Below are 23,086 nucleotides of genomic sequence, written 5' to 3'. Positions count from 1 at the left end.
TAGGGTCATCTGGGAAGAAAGAATATTAATTGAGAAAATGCTTCCATATAATTGGCCTGTAGGCAAGTCTGTAGGGCATTTTCTTGATTGAAGATTGATGTGAAAGGGGCCCTTTTCTGGCTTCCAGGAGCTCCTGCTTATACTTGGTGCACATAAACTCACAAAGGCACACACACATACACACAAAAATAACACATAAACACATATTTTATGAAAGAGAAATTCCAATTCTCTACAATATTATTAGAACTAGTCACTGGAGTTTAACCCATAGTACACACAATAGTCTAACTTAACAACAGTAATAATGTGACTACCTACTTATTGAAGAGTTCACAGGATATAAGAGCAGCTCTTCCTGTCATCTAAGCATATTTCACAAGGCTCAACAGAGATGAACTATATTTATAAGTAAATAGGTGAATGGGGAAGTAGAAAGGAATATAAAAGACTTCTTCCTAGATGTTACGCCTAACACACTGAGTTATTTCAATGTTGTTTGGTTTCTAGGGTTTTTTCTTGAATCTTGCATTATAACTAGACAGGGTCTCACAAGGTGGAAATTCCTAGAACCACTGAAGAGTCAATTTAGATTTACCTCAGTATTTTGTGGCTAAGGAGACAAAAATCATCCAACTTCTCAATTGAAATCCCAGGAGAAGAATGTCTAAGTAACAGGGAAAAGTGAACACTACACTGAGACATATTAAAACCACACTGCCTCCAACTCAACCTCATCAGCCAGTACAAACTCAGCAGGCAACAAAGAGGAAAAAGGAAGTATACAAATAAATCCAGACAATTCCACAGTCCCGTCAGCCTGCACACACACAAACAGACTCCAGAGATAGAGTGCACCCAAATACATCAGAATATACAAATAAATCTTTTTTTAAAAAAATTATTTATTTATTATGTATACAGCATGTATGACTGCAGGCCAGAAGAGGGCACCAGATCTCCTTACAGATGCTTGTGAGCCACCATGTGGTTGCTGGGAATTGAACTCAGGACCCCTGGAAGAGCTCTTAACCTCTGAGCTATCTCTCCAGGCCCCTACAAATAAACCTTATTAATCAATAAGCCTGACAATTCCACAGAGAACTATCATACACCCCATAAAAGAGAATACAGATGGTGAATGTGCACATGGAAAAGCTGTAAAAATAACATCTATAAAATATATTCAAATTAAATAAAAATGTGATTGAATGAAAACACCACAAGAATGGCTTAAAAAAACACTAAAAATGCTCTTTCTCTTCCGGTCCCAGGCGCTTCGGGAGCAGTGGGTTACCGTTCCGACATGACCAAGTCCAAGAACCACACCACTCACAACCAGTCTCAAAAATGGCACCGAAATGGGATCAAGAAAGCCCGGTCACAAAGATACGAATCTCTTAAGGGGGTGGAGCCCAAGTTCCTGAGGAATATGCGCTTTGCCAAGAAGCACAACAAGAAAGGCCTGAAGAACCAGTGAGTGCGCGTGCAGAGGCCATCAAGGCCCTGGTGAAGCCCAAGGCGGTGAAGCCCAAGATGCCAAAGGGCCCCAGCCGCAAGCTCAGCCGACTCGCTTTCATCGCTCACCCCAAGCTCGGGAAGCGGATTAGAAGCTACATGGCCAAGGGTCGTAGGCTCTGCCAACCAAGGCCCAAGGCTCAAACCAAGGCAGAGGCCTCAGCTCCAGCTCAGGCTCCCAAAGGTGCCCAGGCCCCTGTGAAGGCCCCATAGAAAAGGTTTCTGTCTGCCAGACAGATGGACTGGTGTGACACACCTACACACTATTTGCAGATGATCAGGACCTCATGCTGTTTTTACAAATAAAATTGAGGCAGGATCTGTTAAAAAAAACAAAACAAAACACTAAAAATGCCTAGGGTTGACAGAAATATGAAACTTATGTATACAACCAATTGGAGTTCAAACTGACACATTACAGTGAATACCTCTTGGACAGTGTCTGCTGAAGCCAACATCCACAGCTATATGACCAACTATAGCAATCTCCTGAAGCTACTACAACAAATCATTAAAAACCTGGATGTTTACATGAATAATCTGGCAAAAGACTAAGTCAAAACTGAAATATCCGTGGGGCCCTTTCCCTCTGAAGGTTCTAGGGAGCAGAGGACTCCTGTCGTTCTCATCTGCCTACACTCCTTGGCTTATGCTGCCTCTCAGCAGTAGATCCCTCTGGCCACGGATTCTCTATTATAGCTGCTCCTCTGGCTCCTCTATCTTACTTTTCTCAGGACTGTATTATTACAGTGTGTCCACCCACAGGATTCAAGATAATCTCATCTCAAGATCCTAAAGTCACATTTGCAACGTCCATTCTGCTGTATGTGGCACCAGAAAATTTCTGGAGATGAGGACATGTCACACTGAGAGTTATTATTCTGCCTACCAATTCTTTACTTCTGAATTTATTCCCAGTAACTGTACAGAACTGTCATGTTAATTAGCACTATCTGAACTAGCTCAGTAAGAAACTACCCAAATGTCTTATGGTAAATACCCTAAAGTACATTCACAAGCAGGATGTTTTATAAAATGGGAAATGATTTACAAGTCCATGTAATATGGAGGACTAAGAAATATGCTGAGGAAGATAAACCGAACAGCAGACACAGGAGTACAAAGACCATGATTTTATCTGAGTAAAATGAAGTAGCAATGTTTTTTGAAAAGATATTATATTAGAAATTAGAAATTGTTAAATGGGCCAGGCAAAAATTAGAAGGGAAACATCTAGGACACAGGTAATGCTCTTCCGTGATCTTGGTTACAAAGAAAGTTTGAGGTTCGAAAAATTCTTCTAGGCATAAAATAGCATATATAAAATGTATATAAAATTATACTTTTGCAGGGGCATTGAGACAGGGTTTCTCTGTGTATCCCTGGTTGTCCTGGAACTCATGCTGTAGACCAGGCTGGCCTCAAACTCAAGAGATCCGCCTAACTCTACCTCCCAAGTGCTGGGATTAAAGGAGTGCACCACCACTGCCTGCCAAATTTATATATTTTTAAATAAAAAAAAATTTAAAGAACACAGAAAGTTAGTGAAAAATTGTAATGAAAAAAATAAAATGATTAAAATCCCCCTATCAGAGCTACCAAAATACCCTACTAGATCCTATTAAAAATATCCTGTCAAACCTAAGCACTCACTTGACTTGGTCTCTTCTAGTCACATAACCGTTTCCCAAGCCCTCACAGCAATTAGTCCTCATTTTGAAAAGACTACAAATTTCCTCTTTTATGTTTATATAGAATGTTTAGATTGAATGGTGCTTTGGCTGTCATTGACATTGTTAAGATTTTGAGATAGGGTGTCACTTGCTATTGTTATGGTTTTCAGATAGGCCTGGAACTCCCTAAACTGCCCACGCTGGCCTCTAACTCCTAATCTTCCTCCTGAATGCCAGGATCACAGGCGTATACCTCCATGTGTGATAAACGGTGACTTATTTGCTCATTAAGACTATACAAAGCAGCCAGGCACAGTAGCATACACTGTAACACCCAGCCCTCCAGAAACCGATGCAAGGAGTTCACTAGCTCAGTCAGCATGCACAGTGAGTTTCAGGCCAACCTGGGCTATATGGTGGGAACCTATCTCAAAAACAAACCAACAAACAAAAAATCAAAGTATCTTAGGGTTTCTATTGATGTGAAGAGACACTGTGATAACAGCAACTCTTAAAAAGGCAAACATTTAATTGCCATGGAGGCCATTTTTATTCAAACCACTATACAAGACTCAAGGCTGTTCCTGAGTTTGATCCCCTAGCAACACACACACACACACACACACACACACACACACACACACCCCAAAACACAATACTTTAAAAAAAACTATGGTAAAATGCTTTAATTGCAAGAATGAAAACTCTAAAAGGTACTTTAAATAAAAATGAGGTTACTCTTGCAGTGTGTGTGTGTCCTTAACTTTTAAGAACTATATTGTTTACATAAAGTCATAGATATATGTACACACACACACACACACACACACACACACACACACACACACACACATGAGATATCAGAGTAGAAGTGAAATGAAACTATCTAAGAAAATAAAGGAGACTAATAAGAGGCAGGTGGGGGAAGAAGAAAAAGATAGGAGGGTATGGAGAATATTATCAAAATATATTATATACTTATATAAATGTCCAGATGCAACATAGGACCATATACAATGAACATATACCCCCCACCCCCAAAAAAAAACCCTCAAAACAAAACAAAACAAAACAAAATGTGAAAATGCATCATTTAGCTTCCTGGCCATTGTAATGTATTTGTGCTGCTGTTGTTAAGATAAGGTGTAGTGTGGTCTAGGCTGGCCATAAACTCCTCATGATCTTACTGACTCCTCCCAACCAAAGCAAAGTAAAAAAGCACTCATAAATATATACTTTATTTGTTTTATTTCTTGTAAGATTTGATTTTTTTTTTTTTTTTTTTTTAAAGACAGGGTCTCACTATGTGGTCCTGGCTGGGCTGGAACTTACTGTGTAGACCAGGCTTGCCTCACAGAAATCCACCTGCCTCTGCCTCTGCCTCCTGAGTGCTAGGATTAAAGGTGTGCTCAAACTCCAGGCATAATGGCAATAATGATGATTAAGAGTCAAATCTTGGAAGAGCAGACAGTGCTGTTAACCACTGAGCAATCTCGCTAACCACCATCCCCTCACTCATTTGTAAATACTAGGTTTTCGTGAAAGAGCACAGCATCTTTCCCCACTCCCTCCCTCTTCTTTCTGCCTGTCAGTATTTACTAAATCCCTGCTGTGGGCCAATGAGGATGCCACCTCCATGAAGGGCACTCCTTGTCTTACGAGGCTTACATTAGGTGGTGGTGGGAGTCGGACATGGCAGATAAATTATTAATATGGACTATGGAGGGTACTGAAGCATATTTATTTATGATGAGATATTCTGGGAGAAGTCTCAAATGAGAAAGAGAAATTCTGTTTTCATTTCAAATAGTTCATAATATTAGTGTTCACTTTGCTTGTTTCTGTTGAAACTTAAAAATATGGATCATAACCCAACGGGTTGCTGAATCAATATTATTATCTGGAAACTAAAAGAGAAAAGAATAGACAAAAAGCTTAGAAACCATATTTTGAAAATATTTATGACCCACAGTTAATTAACAGGACTTGCTACATAAATTAACTTTATCTTCATGGTTATAGGTTTAGCCTTTTACTTTTTGAATAAAGTAAATTTAAATTTATTGTCTGTCTAATCCATGAATTAAACTTCCTAGTAGAATATTTTTGTTAAGCATGAACATGCATAATCAGAAAGAACATGTTCCTAACTAGGAAAACTTCCCCTTAGATACATTCTGCCAAGATATTACTTAGACAATCTGTTACATTGTCTGCAATCTTCAGCTCTGCAGATGGTTGCGTTCCTTAACACGGCTGCCTGGAATCTGAAGCAGCACCACGACATACTACAGGGACTGTGCATGCTATAAAAATGGAAGATGCTTCACAACCAACGTACTTCAGAGTTCTCCCCAAGGAAGTTATTAAAGTCATAATGATATCAGAAGATACAGACTACAAAATGTGAAATATTAACGAGAATCTCTGCCTAAAATAATTATATTTCCTCTCAGTAGCTTCTTTGACTCACAAACAGATGGCCCCAAGAGGTAAGTACTAAAAAACATACACTGAATTTGGCAATGAAGAAGTAGGTCACTGGTTAACTTAATGAGAACAATTTCATAGAATGGTGCAAAATAGTCAGACCTATTAGTTTCACCTAGCTGAGAAATCAACAGAATGAAATGAAGAAAAAAGAAAGTACCATTCTCATGAGAAATATAGGTAAGAGGATAAAAGGAGAACAAACAGTAACTAAAGAGCACTCTTACTTTAATTTTGATTAGATTAGAAAATGGAAGTTTGCATCCAAGGAGAAGAAATTGGGAGATTTCCAAGGTAGAAAGGAAAGTACCAATATGTTGATAAGAGCTTTCTCAAAGCCAAACTGAGCAAGAATAAATGCACAGGTAGAAGAGGGGGAAACTCCATGTAGCCAAAGATGAGGGGAGGAACCAGGGCTCTAGTCTGAAAAAAAGGTACTCAGAAGCTGAGTTTCTTAATGAGAACTGTCTTGTCTCCAGAGGACTGATTATTCAGTGAACACAATGAGGGAGAGTGGGATGGCAAGTGCCGAGATCTGCAATGGGTAAAGAAAGTAAGATAGGCAGACAAATCACTCACACTCACTGCCTGCCTGCCTGCCTGCCTCCCTCCCTCCCCCTCCCTCCCTCCCTCCCTCCCCCCCTCTCTCACACACACACCCTCCCTCCCCCCCCTCTCTCTCTCTCACACACACACACACACACACACCGCACATCAATAGCATCATTATCATTGTTTTTGGAACTAGATTAGGAGTCCTATGAGATGGTTCAACAGGAAAACGTACTTGTCGCCAAGCTTGGAGATCTAAGCTTGGTGCCCAAGACATGGCAGGAGAGAACTAGCTCCCACAAGGCATACTTTGACCTTCACATATGTACATTGGCGTGTACACACACACACCACACCACACACACATACACACACACACACACACACCACACCACACACACATGCACACACACCACACACACACACACACACACACACACCACACCACACCAATAAATGTAATAAAAATTAATAATAATAGTGGTGGTAATAAAACTAGATTAGGGACTTCTGCTTCTGATTGGTCAAGATGGTACAAAAGGGCCAGACTGATCCTCTTACATCAAATATACAAATGGATGCAACCTAGGAAGAAACAGTGGTTTACAAGACATTTCATATCACAGAAAAAATGACATGATCTCTGAGACAGGAAACATAGGCTCCCTGCCTATTTTCTGGGAAGGAATTTCCAGGCCACAGCACAGGGAAGGAGTAACAGACCGGCACATCAGATCATGGAAGGATGTACCAGAGAGGGGAGAGATACAGAAACTCAAGAGAGCCACAAGGGGTTCACCCAGAGTATGAGGCAAAACTGTTACTAGCACGCCGTGATGAACCCCCCAGAGGGATAAACAGCCACTCTAAACATTAGAGAGGGAATATCTGCTAGTCACACAGAGCTGGGAATAACCAACCCTGTTGTAGAAAGCCTGGCTCGGAGCCTCACAGTGCACACAGGCATGTGGAAAGGAGCTAGAAATCCGCCTTGGGAGCAGGAACCATTAGCCCTACATCAATCACCGCTCCAATTTCACCAAAAAATCGTAAAACAAGATGCAAAGGTTCAATCTGTCTCTGAGTAGCTGCAACAGACGGCAGGAGTATTTAAAGACAGAGAAGACAACCAGCACCAAGCAAGGTGGGACTCCGTGTCTGATAAACACGAGAAACAGACTTGTAAAGAAAAAGCAGGAAAATACAATTCACAAAGAGACGAGACTCTGGCCAGACACCCGGGAGTAAGAATAACACAGCAGCACCAGACGGGGCACTGCTAGCCAGCCTGCTGCCTAGAGCACCAACTTCTTACGATGGGGAGTGGTTGCTGAGCCAAGTTTACCTTACAGAATTGTTATATAGTTTCCATGAGAAAAATGTGCTCAGCCAATCAATATAAACAATAGTCTAAAATGTAATAAGACTTTTTTTCAAAGAACAAATATATTGTATTTAAAAAGTTTAAGATTTTTCTGTATGCTGAAAGTTCTGGAGAGTAGATATTATCATACTGAAAAAAATATTAAAAGATAAATTATGGCCAAGATGAAGGTTCCGTGAGTAAAAGTGCTTGCCCTACAAGACTGATAACCTGTATTTAATTCCAGGAACCCACATAGAAGATGAAGAAAATCAAATTCCAAAAGTTGTTCTTAGAGCTCCAGATGTGTGCCATGGAATGCTTATATCAGAATGTTTATGCATATAAAATAAAAAGTTAAAAAAAAATTAAAGAGACTGATCAAAGGAAAAGAACCATGTCTAACAACCCTGTATTTTAAAGAATGTGTAAAAAGTGACAGAGTACATTTTTAATATTTGACAACGGTAGATTACAGCAGTCAATATAAAAATTCAGACTGTTCATTTTCTCTTCCTGGCATGATGATGATGGCTACCACCTTGCCAAGGAGCCTCAGAGGTGGCAAACTCTTACACACTTTCTCACTTTTTTTTATTAATTAATTAATTTTACACCCCAGCTGCAGTTTCCTCTCCTTCCAGCCCCCAGCCCCCATCTCTAATCCAACCACCCAATCTACTCTCCTTCTCTTTCTGTTCAGGAAAGGGCAAGTCTCCCATGGATGCCAACAAAACCCGGCATATCAAGCTGCAGTAGGAATAAGCACCTCCCCATGTACTAAGGCTGAGCAAGGAGAGTCATTATAATAAGCAGGGTTACAAAAGACAGTAAAAGAGTCAGAAACAGCCCCTATTCTCACTGTTAGAAGCCCCACAAGAGGACCAAGCTGACTGTTGGTTCAGTCTCCGTGAGCCCTAATGAGCCCAGGGTAGTTGATTCTGTGAGTTTTCTTGTGCTGTCTTTGATCCCTCTGGCTCTTATAATCCTCTCTCCCCGTCTTCTGCAGGACTCACTGAGCTTAGTCTATGCTTGGCTATGGGTCTGCATCTGTTTCTATCAGTTGCTGCATGAAGCCTCTGATGATAACTGGACTAGGCACCAATCCCAGCACATCCCATTGGCAGGACGAACTGTAGATCGAAGGTTATGTGGCTGGGTTGGTTTCTCACTCCCTCCTACACATCTCTTTTTATGAGGATATAAATTCCATGAGACCAAGGCCCCACCTTATGATTTCATTTAACTTAGTTTCTTCCAGAACATCCCTTGTAGTATAGCTCTTTCCTCTACAATGGAGCAGTTGTGAGGACTTTTACCTCATTAACTTCCACTTGTGTGTGTGTTGGGGGAGGGGGAGGGGAAAAGGATAAAGATTAGAAATTTCTGCTTTACTGGCTTAAGATGTTGCACATGGTTTTTTTGTTTTTCTTTTTTAACCTATGCAGTTAATTCCCCCCCTAGAGATAGCATTGTGTTTAATAGTAACACTTTATACATATATGCATGTTATTTTTTTTCTTTTTGGGGGTTACTTTTAGGCTTGTTTGCAAAAGGGCCATTTTTCTTTGCTGCAGTTGTCTTTTTTGCAGAACAATAGTGTGTGCAAGTTTATGAGCAATGGAACATGCAGGTTCAATCCATTATTTTTATTTTTTTAATCTTAACCTCTTGATCTATGCCAGAAGCAGTTTCATGTAAGTTATTTTGATGGTGAGCATATGTGTAATTCTACAGCTCTCCGGGTCTGGTTTTTGCAGTAAGCCACTAGATCCCATATTGAACACAATTTAATCTCAGTATCAGCCATTAGAGTTTTTTTTTTTTTTTTTTTTATTCTTTTTTTTTTTTAATTAAGTAAATTTATTTTACAACATCATTTAGTTCAACATAATAGCCACAGATTCCCCTGCTCTCCCTCTCTCGCCCCCCTCCCCCTCATTAGAGTTTTTTTACTTTGCTGTTTCTAGCTTATTTCTTACAGAGTGAGAAGTCATTCTTTGAAGAGTTTCTTTTTTCAATAGATGGTTGATGTTGGGATGGTTACTCAAATCAAGTGATGAGTGATGAACTCCAAGTCATTCTTGGAAATAGCAAATCTGTAGCCCAACATAATTATCCTTTAAACTAGAGAATATCACTTGTGAGAAAGCCATCATGGCCACATGGCTGATCTAGAGTGGAGTGCTGAGTTCTGGCAAACAGCTGCATCTTTCTTCCATTTACACAAATCATTTTCTCAAGAAGAAAACTTGAAGGAACAGTTTAACCATGCCCTTAGTACCTATGAAGAAGCCTTAAAAAACAGAGAGAGTGTTGTTTCCATCACTCAGCAGCAGAACGAAGAACTGGCCACCCAACTTGAACATGTTCTGACTCAGCAAGCCAACATGGAATTACAGCTTCAGTGTGCTGTAGAGGTCTCCCAAGCGCCAATGAAAAAGTTCAGAACAGTTTTAGCAGACTGCCTTCTGCTCATGCCTTTGAAGATGACCCATTATTAAGTTCTACTCAAAGTATCCAAATTTGAATATCCTGTTTAATCCTTGCTGGAATTGAGACTGATCAAATATATATTAATATACATTTAAAAAAAAAAGAAATTTCTGAGCCCCCTTTCCTCATGGAGATTCCAATCAACCCTATAACAGTAAAACTGACTGGCATGAGATTCTTTTTTCCAACATTTTTTATCTTTTATTTTTTTTAGTGTTTCAAGACAGGGTGTCTCTGTGTAGCTTTGGAGCCTTTCCTGGAACTCACTTGGTAGCCCAGGCTGGCCTCCAACTCACAGAGATCCACCTGGCTCTGTCTCCCGAGTGCTGGATTAAAGGCGTGCACCACCACCACCACTGGCCGCCTGGCATGAGATTTTTGATGGTGCAGCTGCCAAGAGTTCTCAAGAGGACTGCTGGGTTGTGTAGCTGTGAGTCGTTCATGCTTGCATAAGCAGCCGCTGGTTCACCAAACTGGACTTGAATGGGAATTCTCATTGCTGTCTGTGTTCTATCTACAGTGAAAAGGCATTTATTTCTTCACATCTCCCCAGAAAAATCAAATAACAAGCTCTTTGTCCCAAGAGTCACATCGGGGATTTGGATTTCAATGTATTAATTATGTATGGGTAGGGACACACATGCAAACATTTTAGACCATAACACAGATATTTTCAACAATTCCTTGTAGGGGGAATTTTCCCTAGTCCCACCCAGCCCTGCAGTCCCATAGCCACTTATAAAATACTCACTCAGAGGCTTAATATTAATTACAAACTGTATAGCTAATGGTTCAAACTTCTTGCTAGCTAGCTCTTACAACTTAACCCATTTTTATTAATCTATGTATTGCCACGTGTTCCATGGCTTTACCTATATCCCATTAAAATGTTGCTCCTTGGACGTCGGGCTGACATCTCCCCGGACTCTGCCCTTCTTCTCTCTGTATCTCTGCTTGAATTACCAGCCTGCCTCTAAGCTGCCTTGCCATAGGCCAAAGCTGCTTTATTTATTAGCCAACAGGAGCAACACATATATTCACAGACTACAGAAAGACATCCCTTTTAACACTCCCTTTTTCTGTCTAATAAAAAAGGAAGGTTTTAACTTTAATATAGTAAAATTATATATAACAAAACAGGTATCAAGCAAGAATTACAGTTACAATATCTAGTCTATTTGTATTTGGCAAAATCAAAGAAAATATTTATTCTATCATCTATCCTATCTTTGTGAGTCTAAAGTTTCATACCTAATTTACCTTTTTATGGTAACCAAGGAAACCTATAATTATAACTATCTAGTCTTCAACTCCATCAAAGACCCAGAAGGATATAATATTATGTAAGTAAACAGAAAGTGCATTGTAAGCAACTTCTAAAATTCTAGAAGTGACAGAGACATCTGGCTGCCTGGATAGTCACCCAAAGCTCCTCTGCAATGTTGGGGTATCTATCATCAACGTAGAGGCATAGAGTCTCTGGCAGACTGCTTTGTGAAGCAGGAAATTTGAAGGATTGTCTCGCCTATTGGCAAAGTTCATCAGTTGCTTCTCCCTGTGTTCTTCAGAATGTCTGGCAGTCTCTTCTGTGAAGCAGGAACCTGAAGGACTATCTCACCTTGAAAGTTCAGTGGTCACCTTCCTATGGGTCCTGCATGTCCAGTTTATACAGCATCCTGTAAAGCAGTCGAGGCAAGGGCACTTTTTTGTCCAGTGGCTAACTTTTGACACAAAGAAAGCAAACTCCATAATGACTTTCTTTGATGCCCATCATCCTCTTTGAAGTAACTGGTGCTGCGAAAAGCAGACAGGTCTTACTGTCCAGAAAAATGTAAGTTTTAAAAACATTTTAAAAGCCATATTCCATAGGTCTTTGAAGTTTTTGAAGATCATCTACCTAATTGAAATATATTTTTGTATATCTAAAAAACTCAACTAACATGACTGTAAGTTTTGACTATTAAGATGACTATTAAGTTGCATTTCTTAGTTATATATTACATTTTTAAATAAGCTATATAAACATTATACCCTAAACAAGAGTAGAAATGTGCATACAATAAAATTAACCTTAAATTTATATCAATAAACCATACCAATGTAATGTATGTAAGATTAATAGTTGTTTTTTGATTAAAGTGGATTCAATTATCTACCCTTTTATCCTATCATTTCTATATCATATCCCCCTTTTTTCTTTTAGAAAGAGATTGACTATGATCAATAACAATTTGCAACCAAACCCCTAAAGGAAGACAAGCATCCATAATCCATTTCTTTGGGAATGTGGACGTAGTGTTCTAGGCTACTTCCTCCTGATTGGGGGCACTGTTAATCTTATGGGGATGCTGAGAAAGTTTAGGATTATGGTCAAGTCTTGGCTGTCAGCTTTGAAGCCTTTCAGGATGCAGAACTCAGAGGAAACTGCAACAGAGGCATTTTGAAATGCTGGATCATCTGGGCCATTTGTTTTCATTGGTGTCTGATCCTCTCATCCTGAAAATACATAAACTTTTAAAGGTAACATACATATCTGCATTAATACAAGTACAGACTGTGTATTGTATTAATAGTCAGCCAAAGACAATTTCTTATTATGTGCTTGAGCAGGTAAAAAATATATATCATGTGTCTTATAGTTGCTTTACGTTCATTTTCCCATGTCTATAGTCAGGATTTCCGGGGGTCTTCCTCAATCAAATCTGATTTTTCTTAACATGGAATGAATCCACAGCCTCTCATTTTCTGTGGAAATAAAAACATAACCTCTCCCCCAAAGTGGCATACCTTCTGACTTAAGTTTTGGAGTCAAGATATTTTTTTAAATATGTAGGTTGGTTTAATCCAGCAGCTTTTATAATCAGATGTCTCATAGCTGCAAAAAATTTTAAAGATAACACAATAAATAATATACATAACCCAGGCTTTCTGTGCATTTTCCATCCTCACATGGCTCATTTGCTTTATATTATTTTATTTCTCTTTTAAGGACTTCATTTTATTATTTTAAAATTATATATTTCTTTTTTATGACTGCCTATACCTTCTCTTTACTTTCCCAAGCCTAGCAGTCTCCTCTACAAAGCAGAAACCTGAAGGACCATCTCACCTTGCAAAGTTCAGTGGTCTCATCTACCTATGGGTTATACATGTCCAGTTTATACAGCATTCTGTCAAGTAGTGTTAAACACACGGTAACCCATTTAGAAGTTTATTCCATCTGAATCTGTCTTACTGTGTATCTGTAACCCTTTTCTGACCAGGAGAGATTTTAAACTGCTAAGCTACGTGGCCACGATGAAAGTGTCAGCAGCCCTGGTCAGCTTTTCAACACGGCGCAGGTACCAAGGAGTCACGATTCCCTCCCCAATTCTGTGAGGCAGTATAAGCTAGTAGGCTAGTGTATTTAAGCCTGTGGCTGTGTCCTAAGCCTGCAGGCAGCACCTGGGTGAAGCCTCTTTCTATCACAGCCCAGCTTGTCAGAGACCTTGGGAGCCCACCACGGCCAGGGGACATGTCTCTGTACCATGGCCCACCATGAGCGACAAGAACTAGTAGCTGCTCTTGGCTCCATGTTAGAATCCTTTTTTAAAGCTTTCTCAGGTTTTTGGGTGGAAATTTTTGCTACCACACTGGGCGCAAAATGTAGGGGAAACTTTTACACGGCCCCACAGTCCCATAGCCACTTATAAAATAATCACTCAGAAGCTTAATATTAATTACAAACTATATGGCCTACAGCTCAAGCTTCTTCCTAGCTAGCTCTTATAACTTAACCCATTTTTATTAATCTATGTATCACCACATGTTCCGTGGCTTTACTTGTGTCCCATTACATGTTGCTCCTTGGATGGCAGGCTGACATCTCCCTGATTCCGTCCTTCTTCTCTCTGTATCTCTGCTTGGATTTCCTGCCTGCCTCTAAGCTGCCTTGACAGAGGCCAAAGCTGCTTTATTTATTAGCCAATGGGAGCAACACATACATTCACAGAGTACAGAAAGACATCCCATAGCAATTCTTTGTTCCTTTTCTCTCTCAGCTTTCAATTGCATGTATGTTAGATGTATAAGCCCTACAAGTGCCAAGAGTCAAAGCATTTTTTGTTTTATTTCCTTGGATCTTTACTTGGGTTAATACTGATGTTTATGTCTTTAAATATCCTTAAACACCCTCCTCCTTTAGGGCAAAATCTGCCATTTTTCTCACTTATTGAAATAACTTCAGACATTGTATTTTTCTTTACACTGCCGGTTTACCTACTTGCCCCTTACATACTGAAATGCTTGTAGACAGGCTTTAAACTCTAGCTTACTCTCTCCATTGATTCTCTAATGTCTCTGCTCTTCCTCGCTATGCGTCTTACTTTCCCCTTTCTTCCAGGTGTGCACACTGTAATTACATGCTGGCTATGTGATTTTTGTATTGCGGAATGACATATTTTATTGTACTTGCTTAGTTTTAGACTCAACCAAGCAAAAGTAGTGTGATGGCTATTCTTGGTTATCAACTTGAGTACACCTGGAATGAATTATAATCCAGAAATGGAGGGCACACCTATGAGAGATTTTTTTTGCTTGGTTTGAAGTGGGTGAATCCACTTCTAGTCTGGACCTTTGAGGTGAGAAGACAAATGACTTTGATCCAGATCTTGAGGTGGAAGAAACGCCTTTAATCTGGGCCATTCCTTCTGATGGAAGTCCATATAAGCACACAGAAGAAAGAAGCTTTTGCTCCTTGCCTGCTTGCCCTCACATTGCTAGCACATCCATACCTTCACTGGCATTAGAGACTTCCGGTCTCCTGGACTAAGTAACTACTGAATTATTGGACTTGCTGTTTATAGCCAGTCAAAGTTGGATTAGCTAGACAGCAGCCTGTAAATCATTCCAACAAATATATATATATATATACACACACACACACATATGTGTGTGTGTGTGTGTACACATACATACATATATACACACAAACACATATATTCTTTAAGTTCTGTTACTCTAGAGAACCCTGACTAATACAAGCAGCAAACCTTGATCCTTGTGTTTTGTACAGCTGTTTGGGAATAGTGAGATAGAAAGCTGAATACCTTGCAAGTGCAGATCTTTCCTTTCCTCATGGATCACTGAACAATGTCCAGGGTCTGGAAATGACTCTCACACACTTCATTCAGTATTTCAGTTAAAAGTTGGAGACAACTGTGTTGTGTGATACCTCAGTAAAACCCCCCACTCTATCCCCTACAGACAAAGAGAAGCTTAAACCAGGATTCCTAAGTGTAGATAAGAACTTAGACCCCTTTTCCCCAGGTGGCTGTATCTGCTACAGGGACTTTGGAAAACAGTCAGGATATTTGACCAAAAGACTAAAAAGGGAGGCAGGTTAAAATAAATTATATGGTCTGTGCCTTTAAGAACTAGCCTCACAAAGAAAGGGGAGCGGTCCTTCCAACCTCCCTGCTGTGAGTGAGAGGTTTGGAAGAGCCTCCCTGGAGACTTGTAAACTTAGAAAACACCTTACTTTTGCATTCTGTACCTAAAAGTCTCCAGTGGCGGCTTTGGGACTGTGATCTAGGCCAGGCCAGTTTCAAGTCCCCAGAAATGATGGCGCCAGCCCCAGGAACAAAAGAGCAGAGTCAGGATGTCTGATCGTAACCAATTAACCACGAGATGCCCCTCTCCAGAGATAACAAGACCAGACCCCTGAGATGAGTTGTAAAACTCCTGACAGGGCAAACAGATAAGATAAAATAAGATAAAGTCCAGGCCAGGGAAAAACTTGACCAATCAAGGATGGACCCGTACTAACCCCCTCCCCTCTAAGAAATTTTATGGGTTTTGCCTATAAAAACTAACTTCCCCAAGAAAGAGGCACTCCTCCCTGCCTCACTGTATTGGACGTAGGAATGAGTCCCTGTCTAGACTTGTATCTGCAGAATAAACCTTGCTGTTGCATTCTGGACATCCAAGGTGTTCGGTGGTCTCTTTGGGGGGTCACAATCTGGGCATAACAGTTGTAGCAGTTGCTGTGATTGATGGAAGTCAGTCTGTGTCAACCTCTCCTTGTTTTCAAGCTGTATGTGACTTTGAGTTAAAAGAATAACTAATCCTTAGTATGTTACGTTTAATGGTAAGTTATGGTTTTCCATCAGTTTCACCAAGTATCAGCCAGTGGAGGAAACAAAGCTCATGGGTGTTGCAGGATGCGTCCTGCTGAGAACAGGCTCTGGGTTAGACAGGGGGAGCTAAGCAGGGACAGCACAGTGGACAGACAGCACAGGGGAGAGTGAGGCATCGCCCACATTTAAAGTTGGCTTTTCTAAGGAAATCTGTGTTGAAAACAGTTCAAGAGAGTTATCAATTTAAATAAAGTTACCTGGACTGAGTACACTATTTAAAAATAAGTGACAAAAGACTAGACTGTTTTATGTCAAGTTGCCACAAACTAGAGTCCATGGGGAAGAATTCTTATTGAGAAAAATGTGTCCACAGGGCTGGCCTGTGGGCAAGTCTACAGGGCATTTCCTTGACGGATGAATAACGTGGGAAGGTCTAGCTCATTGTAGGTGGTTTCACCCCTGGGCAGATGGCCTAGATAATGTAAGAAAGCAGGTTGAACAAGCATGAGTGAACAGTCCACTAAGAAGCATTACTCCATGGCTTCTGATTGAGTTCCTGCCTCCAAGTTCCTTCCCTGTTTGAGTTCCTGCCCCCGGCTTTCCTGAGTAATGGACTGTAATAACCTAGACATAAGTATAAGATGAAATAAACTTTTCCTCCTCAAGTTGCTTTTGGTCATGGTCTTTTATCACAGCAGTAAAAATCTCTGGTGGTTTGAAAGAAAATGGCCCCCAGAGGGAGCGGCACTATTAGGAGATGTGGCCTTGTTTGAGTAGATGTGGTCTTATTTGAGGAAGTGGGTCACTGTGGAGGCAGGCTTTGAGGTCTTTTTCTCAAGCTTCACTCACTGTGACAGTCAGTCGACTTCGTGCTGTCTACTGGTCAAGGTGTAGCAAGAACCACATCTGCCTGAATGCTGCCAAGCTCCCCATCATGATGATAATGGACTGAACCTCTGGACTGTAAGCCATCACCTCAATTAAATGTTTTCTTTGTAAGAGTTGCCATGGTCATGGTGTCTCTTCACAGCAATAAAAAAACACTAACTAAGACAAAACTTAACTAAGATATAGATTAATATCAACAACTGAACTTTTTAATCTGTGTTTTCATAAAGCTTTCCAAAACACAATCTAACTTTTTGATGTCCTTTCTCCTTAAAATGCCAAGGCCATTCAAACCACCATGAAGAACTGGGACAACTGTCATTCCCCTTTCACTGGAGTTGGTAGGAAAGATAATCATGTTTTGTTTTCAAAGTAGTACATTAACTGGAACAGTGAATAAGGAAATTTTGGGGAGTGTCGGAAATTCCCTACATCTTAACCATAATGATGAGAACATGAATGTAAGCACCCCCATAGTGGTGCATTTCTCTGGTCCCACCCAGCCCCAAGGTCCTGTAGCCATTTATAAAATAATCACTCAGGGCCTTAATATTTACAAACTGTGTGGCCTACGGCAGGCTTCCTGCTAGCTAGCTCTTTCATCTTATATTAACCCATTCTATTAATCTACGTTTTGCCACATGGCGGTGGCATTACCAGTCTGCTAGTATTTTGTTGTTTCTTGGTTGGTGGCTAGGTGTCGCTCCCTATACTCCTTTCTTCTCTTCATATCTAAGCTTGGATTTCCCACCTACCTCTAAGCTGCCCTGCTATAGGCCAAAACAGCTTTATTTATCAGCCAATGGGAGCAACACATACTCAGAGCATACAGCTCCACGATGAATGCCAAGATCGCAGGGCTAGCGGGATGGGAGAAACATTTGGCATATCAACTTGGGGCTCTCAAATTTCCATAAGGCCTAAAAGAGTTTAAAAAGGGCTTCTAAACACACATTAATGGAGCCAAAAACAGCTTCCTACTTGTGTCTCATGCAGGCCACAGTACAGAGATGCCACAGCATTCAGGCTTGAGCGCAGCATTGGGGATTCCCACATCGCTACACAGAGTGGTCTCCAAGCTGCGTAGCCCACTGCATGGTGGATTTAGCTTTTACTCATATAGACATAAAGGGTTTATGAGCCAGCTGTATGCTATCTGGTGGCAGCATGGGTCCCAGAGTTGTCAGGATAAGCATGACTCTCCTGGGTACCTCCATTATGTTAGGAAGCTGAAACGGGCAGAGTCAGCAGTCAGGGCTGCCGCTTCAATCTTAGCCATGCAGCAGTTTGCAATGACCAGAAAAGGATTATAGATGCACAAAAAAGACAGATTCGGATGGAATAAACCTCTAAATGGTTTACATTGTGTGTAAAAATGTACATAGGCTTGGAAGAGAGAGGAAAAGGAGGATAGACAGTTATATAAAGAAATAGATAATTTTAAAAAATAAAATCTTTAAAGAGACAGTAAAAGTAATATAATAAGCCATGTAAAGATGGAAATCACACAGACAATCTGGATTGTGTTGTCTTTGGGATTTTTAACTGCAGAAAGACATTTGATTGTAAAGGCTGCTAAGATACATACATATATATATATATATATATATATATATATATATATATATAAATAGTATCTTGACTTCAAAATTTGTGTCTAAGGATATGTTGCTTTGGAAAAGAGGTTCTGCTTTTGTTTCCACAGAAGATGAGAATCTACGGATTGCTTCCAGGCTAATATGCTTTGATCAGCCAAGATCTCCTGAAAGGTCTCCAATAATACTACGGTCCAGATGATCCAACATCCAAAATCAACTTCAAAGCAACTGGCTGAGATGATTCATCCTCACACACTACTACAGCCAAGATTTAACTATAAGATTTAACTATAATTCTTAATTTTCTCAGGATCCCCATAAGATACCAGTGCCTCCAATCAGCAGGAAATAGTAGGAGAAGCAATGCCCAAATTCCCAAAATATTGTTTATAAATGTTTATTTTTATTTAAAGGGGACTGATTATAAAGGTAATCTCTTTCTAAAGAAGAAAAGGGGATAGTATAGATAATGATAGGATGAAAGGGTAGATTAATGAATCTACTTTTAAAGAACAACAACTTGTTTAAAATGTTTTACACTGCTATAGATTTTAGTTTATTACAAATTTAAAGTTAATTTTGTTATACTGTATGTATATTTTTACTCTTGTAAGGTATTATGTTTATGCAGCTTATTTAAAACTGTAATATATAATTAAGAAATACAGATTAGTAGTCATCTAGGATAATCAAACTTATAGTCATGTTAGTTAAGTTTCTTAGGTATATAAAGGTATATTTCAATTAGGTAAGTGTAGGAGCCCACAACTGACTCAGTTTCTCAGTTTGAATCTGAAGTCTATTCTGAGTCAATAGAGTTCAGGCTTGCTTGCTCCAGGGCTGTGAGAAAGTCCTGATTAGTCCACAGTAAGCAACAGACTGACTAGCTAAATGAAGGCTGCTGATGCCAGCCAGAGGTACATCAAGATAGAAAATGAAACTGCCTGCTCCTTGACACATGGACAGGATAGATAGTGGTTGAATGCCTAGGCTGTGCATTGTTCTACTTCTGTCCTTTAAAACTGTATATAGGCTGGCTGTGAAATAAACTCGGGACTGTCTAGCATTGACTGGCAATCTTCTTGACTCTCTTCTGTCTTCTTCATTGTCTCTATAAATCTGCACGCCTCTACCCAGCTACCCAGCTGATTGGTTGGCAGGCTCCGACAGGTAGGTGATCTTCAAACACTTCAAAGACTTACAGAATATAGCATTTAAAATGTTTAAAAACACAGACTTTCTGGACAGTGAGACATGTCTGCTCCTGGCAGCACTGATTTACTTTAAAGAGTTAGATGGGCATTGAAGACACTCCATATGGAGTTTATCTTCTTCTTTGCAGAACTGGCCATTTGGGCAAGAAACTGCTCTTGCCTGGACTGCTTGACAGTATGTTGTATAGACTGGACATGCAGGACCCATGAGAAAGTGACCACTAAATTTTGCCAAAACAAGGTAAAATGGTCCTTCAGTTTCCTGCTTTGTAGAAGAAACTGCCAGATATTAGGGAAAAGCGACTAAAAAACTCTAGGTCTATAGGCTGAAGATGGATGCCCCAACATTGCAGAGGAACTCTGAATGACAGTCCAGGTAGACAGCTGTCTCTGTTATTCTAGATTTTTGGAAGTTGCTTACAATGCTCTTCCTGTTTACTTAGGTAATATTACATCCTTCTGGGGTCTTTGATGTAGCTGAAGACTAAAAGTTATAATTTTCCTTGGTTAAGGAAAAAGATAAATTAGATATGAAACCTTAGACTCACAAATATAGGATAGAATATTTTCTTTAATTTTGCCAAATACAAATAGACTAGATATTATAACTATAATTCCTGCTTGATAACTGTTCTATTAGATGTAATTTTACTATGTTAAAGTTAAAACCTTCCTTTTTGATTAGACAGAAAAGGGGAAGTGTTGTGGGATGTCTTCCTGTATGCTGTAAATATGTATTGTTCCCATTGGCTAATAAATAAAGCTTTTTTGGCCTATGTCAAGGAAGTTTAGAGGCAAGTGAGAAATCCAAGCAGAGATATGGAGAGAAGAAAGGAGAGTAGGGAGAGATGCCTAACCGCTGCCCAAGGAACAGCAAGATGCCAGCAGACCAGTAATGCCATGGCCACATGGCAAAACGCAGATTAATAGAAATGGGTTAAGATGAAAGAACTAGTGAGCAAGAAGCCTGCCTTAGGTCATAAGTTTGTAAATAATATTAAGCCTCTGAGTGATTTATTTTATAAGTGGCTGCAGTACCACAGGGCTGGGTGGGACCGGGCAGGACCGGAGATACATACCACTACATTCCCCAACATACATAGAATTTTATGTTAAAATTGGGAACTTCTACTCTATACAAATTATAGTTCAACAAAACTCACCAAAACGAGAAAACAAAGGTAGAGAGATAAATAGGACTCTCACAACAGGATTGGAGTGATTTACATCAGTCACACAGTCCTCAATGAAGTAGCTATTTAACTGTGTAGCATAATTTATGAGACACTGAAGAGGAGGCAGGAGGAAGTTCAATAGACTGCAGCTTCAGGTGACTCAACAGTGTTCACTACATAGTAGGCCATTTCAGGAAAAGCCTGTGAATAAAAACTTAGTTACACCCCCACCCACCCCACCCCCACCTCTGCTTTTTTTTTTTTTTTTTTTTTTTTTGAGACTGTGTAACAGTCCTGGCTGTCCTGAAACTCACTTTTGTAGACCAGGCTGGCCTTGGACTCACAGAGATCTGTCTGCCTCTGCCTCCCAGGTACTGGATTACACCTCCTGGATTACACACACACTCTTAGAGCCCTTACAACAACTTAAAATTTATTGTTCTGGAATTTGGTAATTAAGCACATACTTAGTTAATTCACATATTTCATTCCTTCTAGCTACTCTACCATAGTTCAAAGCCATCCTGAGCTCTATACTGAAGTGCTGTCTCAAAGAAATAAAAACAACAAGAAATGTTTTGTGAATTCTATTTTTTTTCTTTAAATTTATTATTGTGTGTACATATAGTGGAGCTGGAGTGTGCATGCCACAGTTGTGCATGTAGGATGTCAGAGAACAATTCTGTGGAGTCAGTTCTTGTTACCTGTTTTTTCTTTAAGTAATACACTTTATTTAGTTCAGCAAATCAAAAACAGCACTTCACACAAAATCATGTAAGACTTCTCTACCTTTATATGGATCCTGTAATAAAACTTAGGTCATCATTCTAGAGTGGCAAGTGCCTTGACCTGCTGAGGCATCTGATAGGCCTGAATGAATCGGATTCTAATGATCAACTTGTAATTCACAATTCAGATCTCTTTATTTATATCAAATCTTCAATTTTATAGCTTCATTTAAAAAATAATTCACTCTAATAAAGAATTAACTAAATTTTTATCATCAATCACTTTATATTATCCACACAGGAAATAATCAGCTCAATTAAGAATATTATTCTAAGCTGGGTGGTAGTGGCACATGCCTTTAATCCCAGCACTCGACGCAGAGACAGGTGGATCTCCATGTGTTCCAGGGTTACACAACATAGTGAAATCCTGTCTCAAAAAGTCAAAGAAGTCGAAGAGAAACAACAGGAGGGTTTTTTGTTTGTTTGCTTGGTTGGTTGGATGTTTTTTTCAAAACAGAGTTTCTCTGTGTAGTTCTCTGTGTGCTGTACTGGAATGCATTTTGTAGATCAAGCTGGCCTCTAGCTCATAGAGATCCACCTGCCTCTGCCTTCTGCATGCTGAGATTAAAGACAAGCACCACCAGGAGTTTTAGAATAGTAATAAAACAGTTTTATAAAGCAATACAGCAAAATGTTTGACATCAAATTTTAAAGCAACTAAACATTTGAAATGAATCCAAATGGATGGCAAACTTACAGTTTGTTGCTGCATGAAAGTGAGAAGAAAGTGCCTGGGTAACTGCACTCCAAAAAATGTACAAAATTTCAGGCTGTCCATCCTATGAGCCAAACACAGAACAGGAGGGCATTAGTTTACTTTAAGATGTGTAACAAAGGCAGGAGAGATACTCAAAGTTAAGAGCACTGGCTGCTCTTTGAGAGGACCCATGGTGTTCCCAGCACTCTTATCTGGGGTTCACAACTACAGGTAACTCCTGCTATAGGGTACCCACACACATGTGGCATTCACTCATTGATACTTAATTACACACATAAATAATAAAGTAACCAAACAGAAAGAGAGAGAAGATTCAAGTTTTGTTTTACATTCAAGAAATCAGTCCCTATTTCATCCTGCTCTGCTCCTCATTAGCCTATGTCCTTGGGCAAGGAGTACGGACATTCTCAGCCTCACCTCCTCAGGTGTGAGAAGGGCTGGCAGTAGAGCCATCACTGCAGCACTATTATGAGGAGGACAGAAGTTAATAAAAG

At 39.8% G+C, this 23,086-nt stretch overlaps 1 protein-coding gene and 1 pseudogene across 3 annotated transcripts in view; one reads left to right on the top strand and one right to left on the bottom strand.

Annotated features, from left to right (window-relative positions):
* Positions 1 to 23,086, bottom strand: part of Cog5 (component of oligomeric golgi complex 5) — a 328,269-nt gene that overhangs the window by 104,379 nt on the left and 200,804 nt on the right. For all 3 annotated transcript variants that reach the window (XM_028891732.2, XM_028891734.2, XM_028891733.2), the window contains one exon: positions 22,572 to 22,653. In XM_028891732.2, coding sequence (XP_028747565.1) covers positions 22,572 to 22,653 — 82 coding nt within the window. The remainder of the gene's footprint in view (positions 1 to 22,571; positions 22,654 to 23,086) is intronic.
* Positions 1,194 to 1,840, top strand: LOC114708444 (annotated as a pseudogene).

Source organism: Peromyscus leucopus, chromosome 14, assembly GCF_004664715.2.
Source record: "Peromyscus leucopus breed LL Stock chromosome 14, UCI_PerLeu_2.1, whole genome shotgun sequence".
Classification (NCBI taxonomy): Eukaryota; Metazoa; Chordata; class Mammalia; order Rodentia; family Cricetidae; genus Peromyscus; species Peromyscus leucopus.
This window is presented reverse-complemented; position numbering and strand designations above follow the sequence as displayed.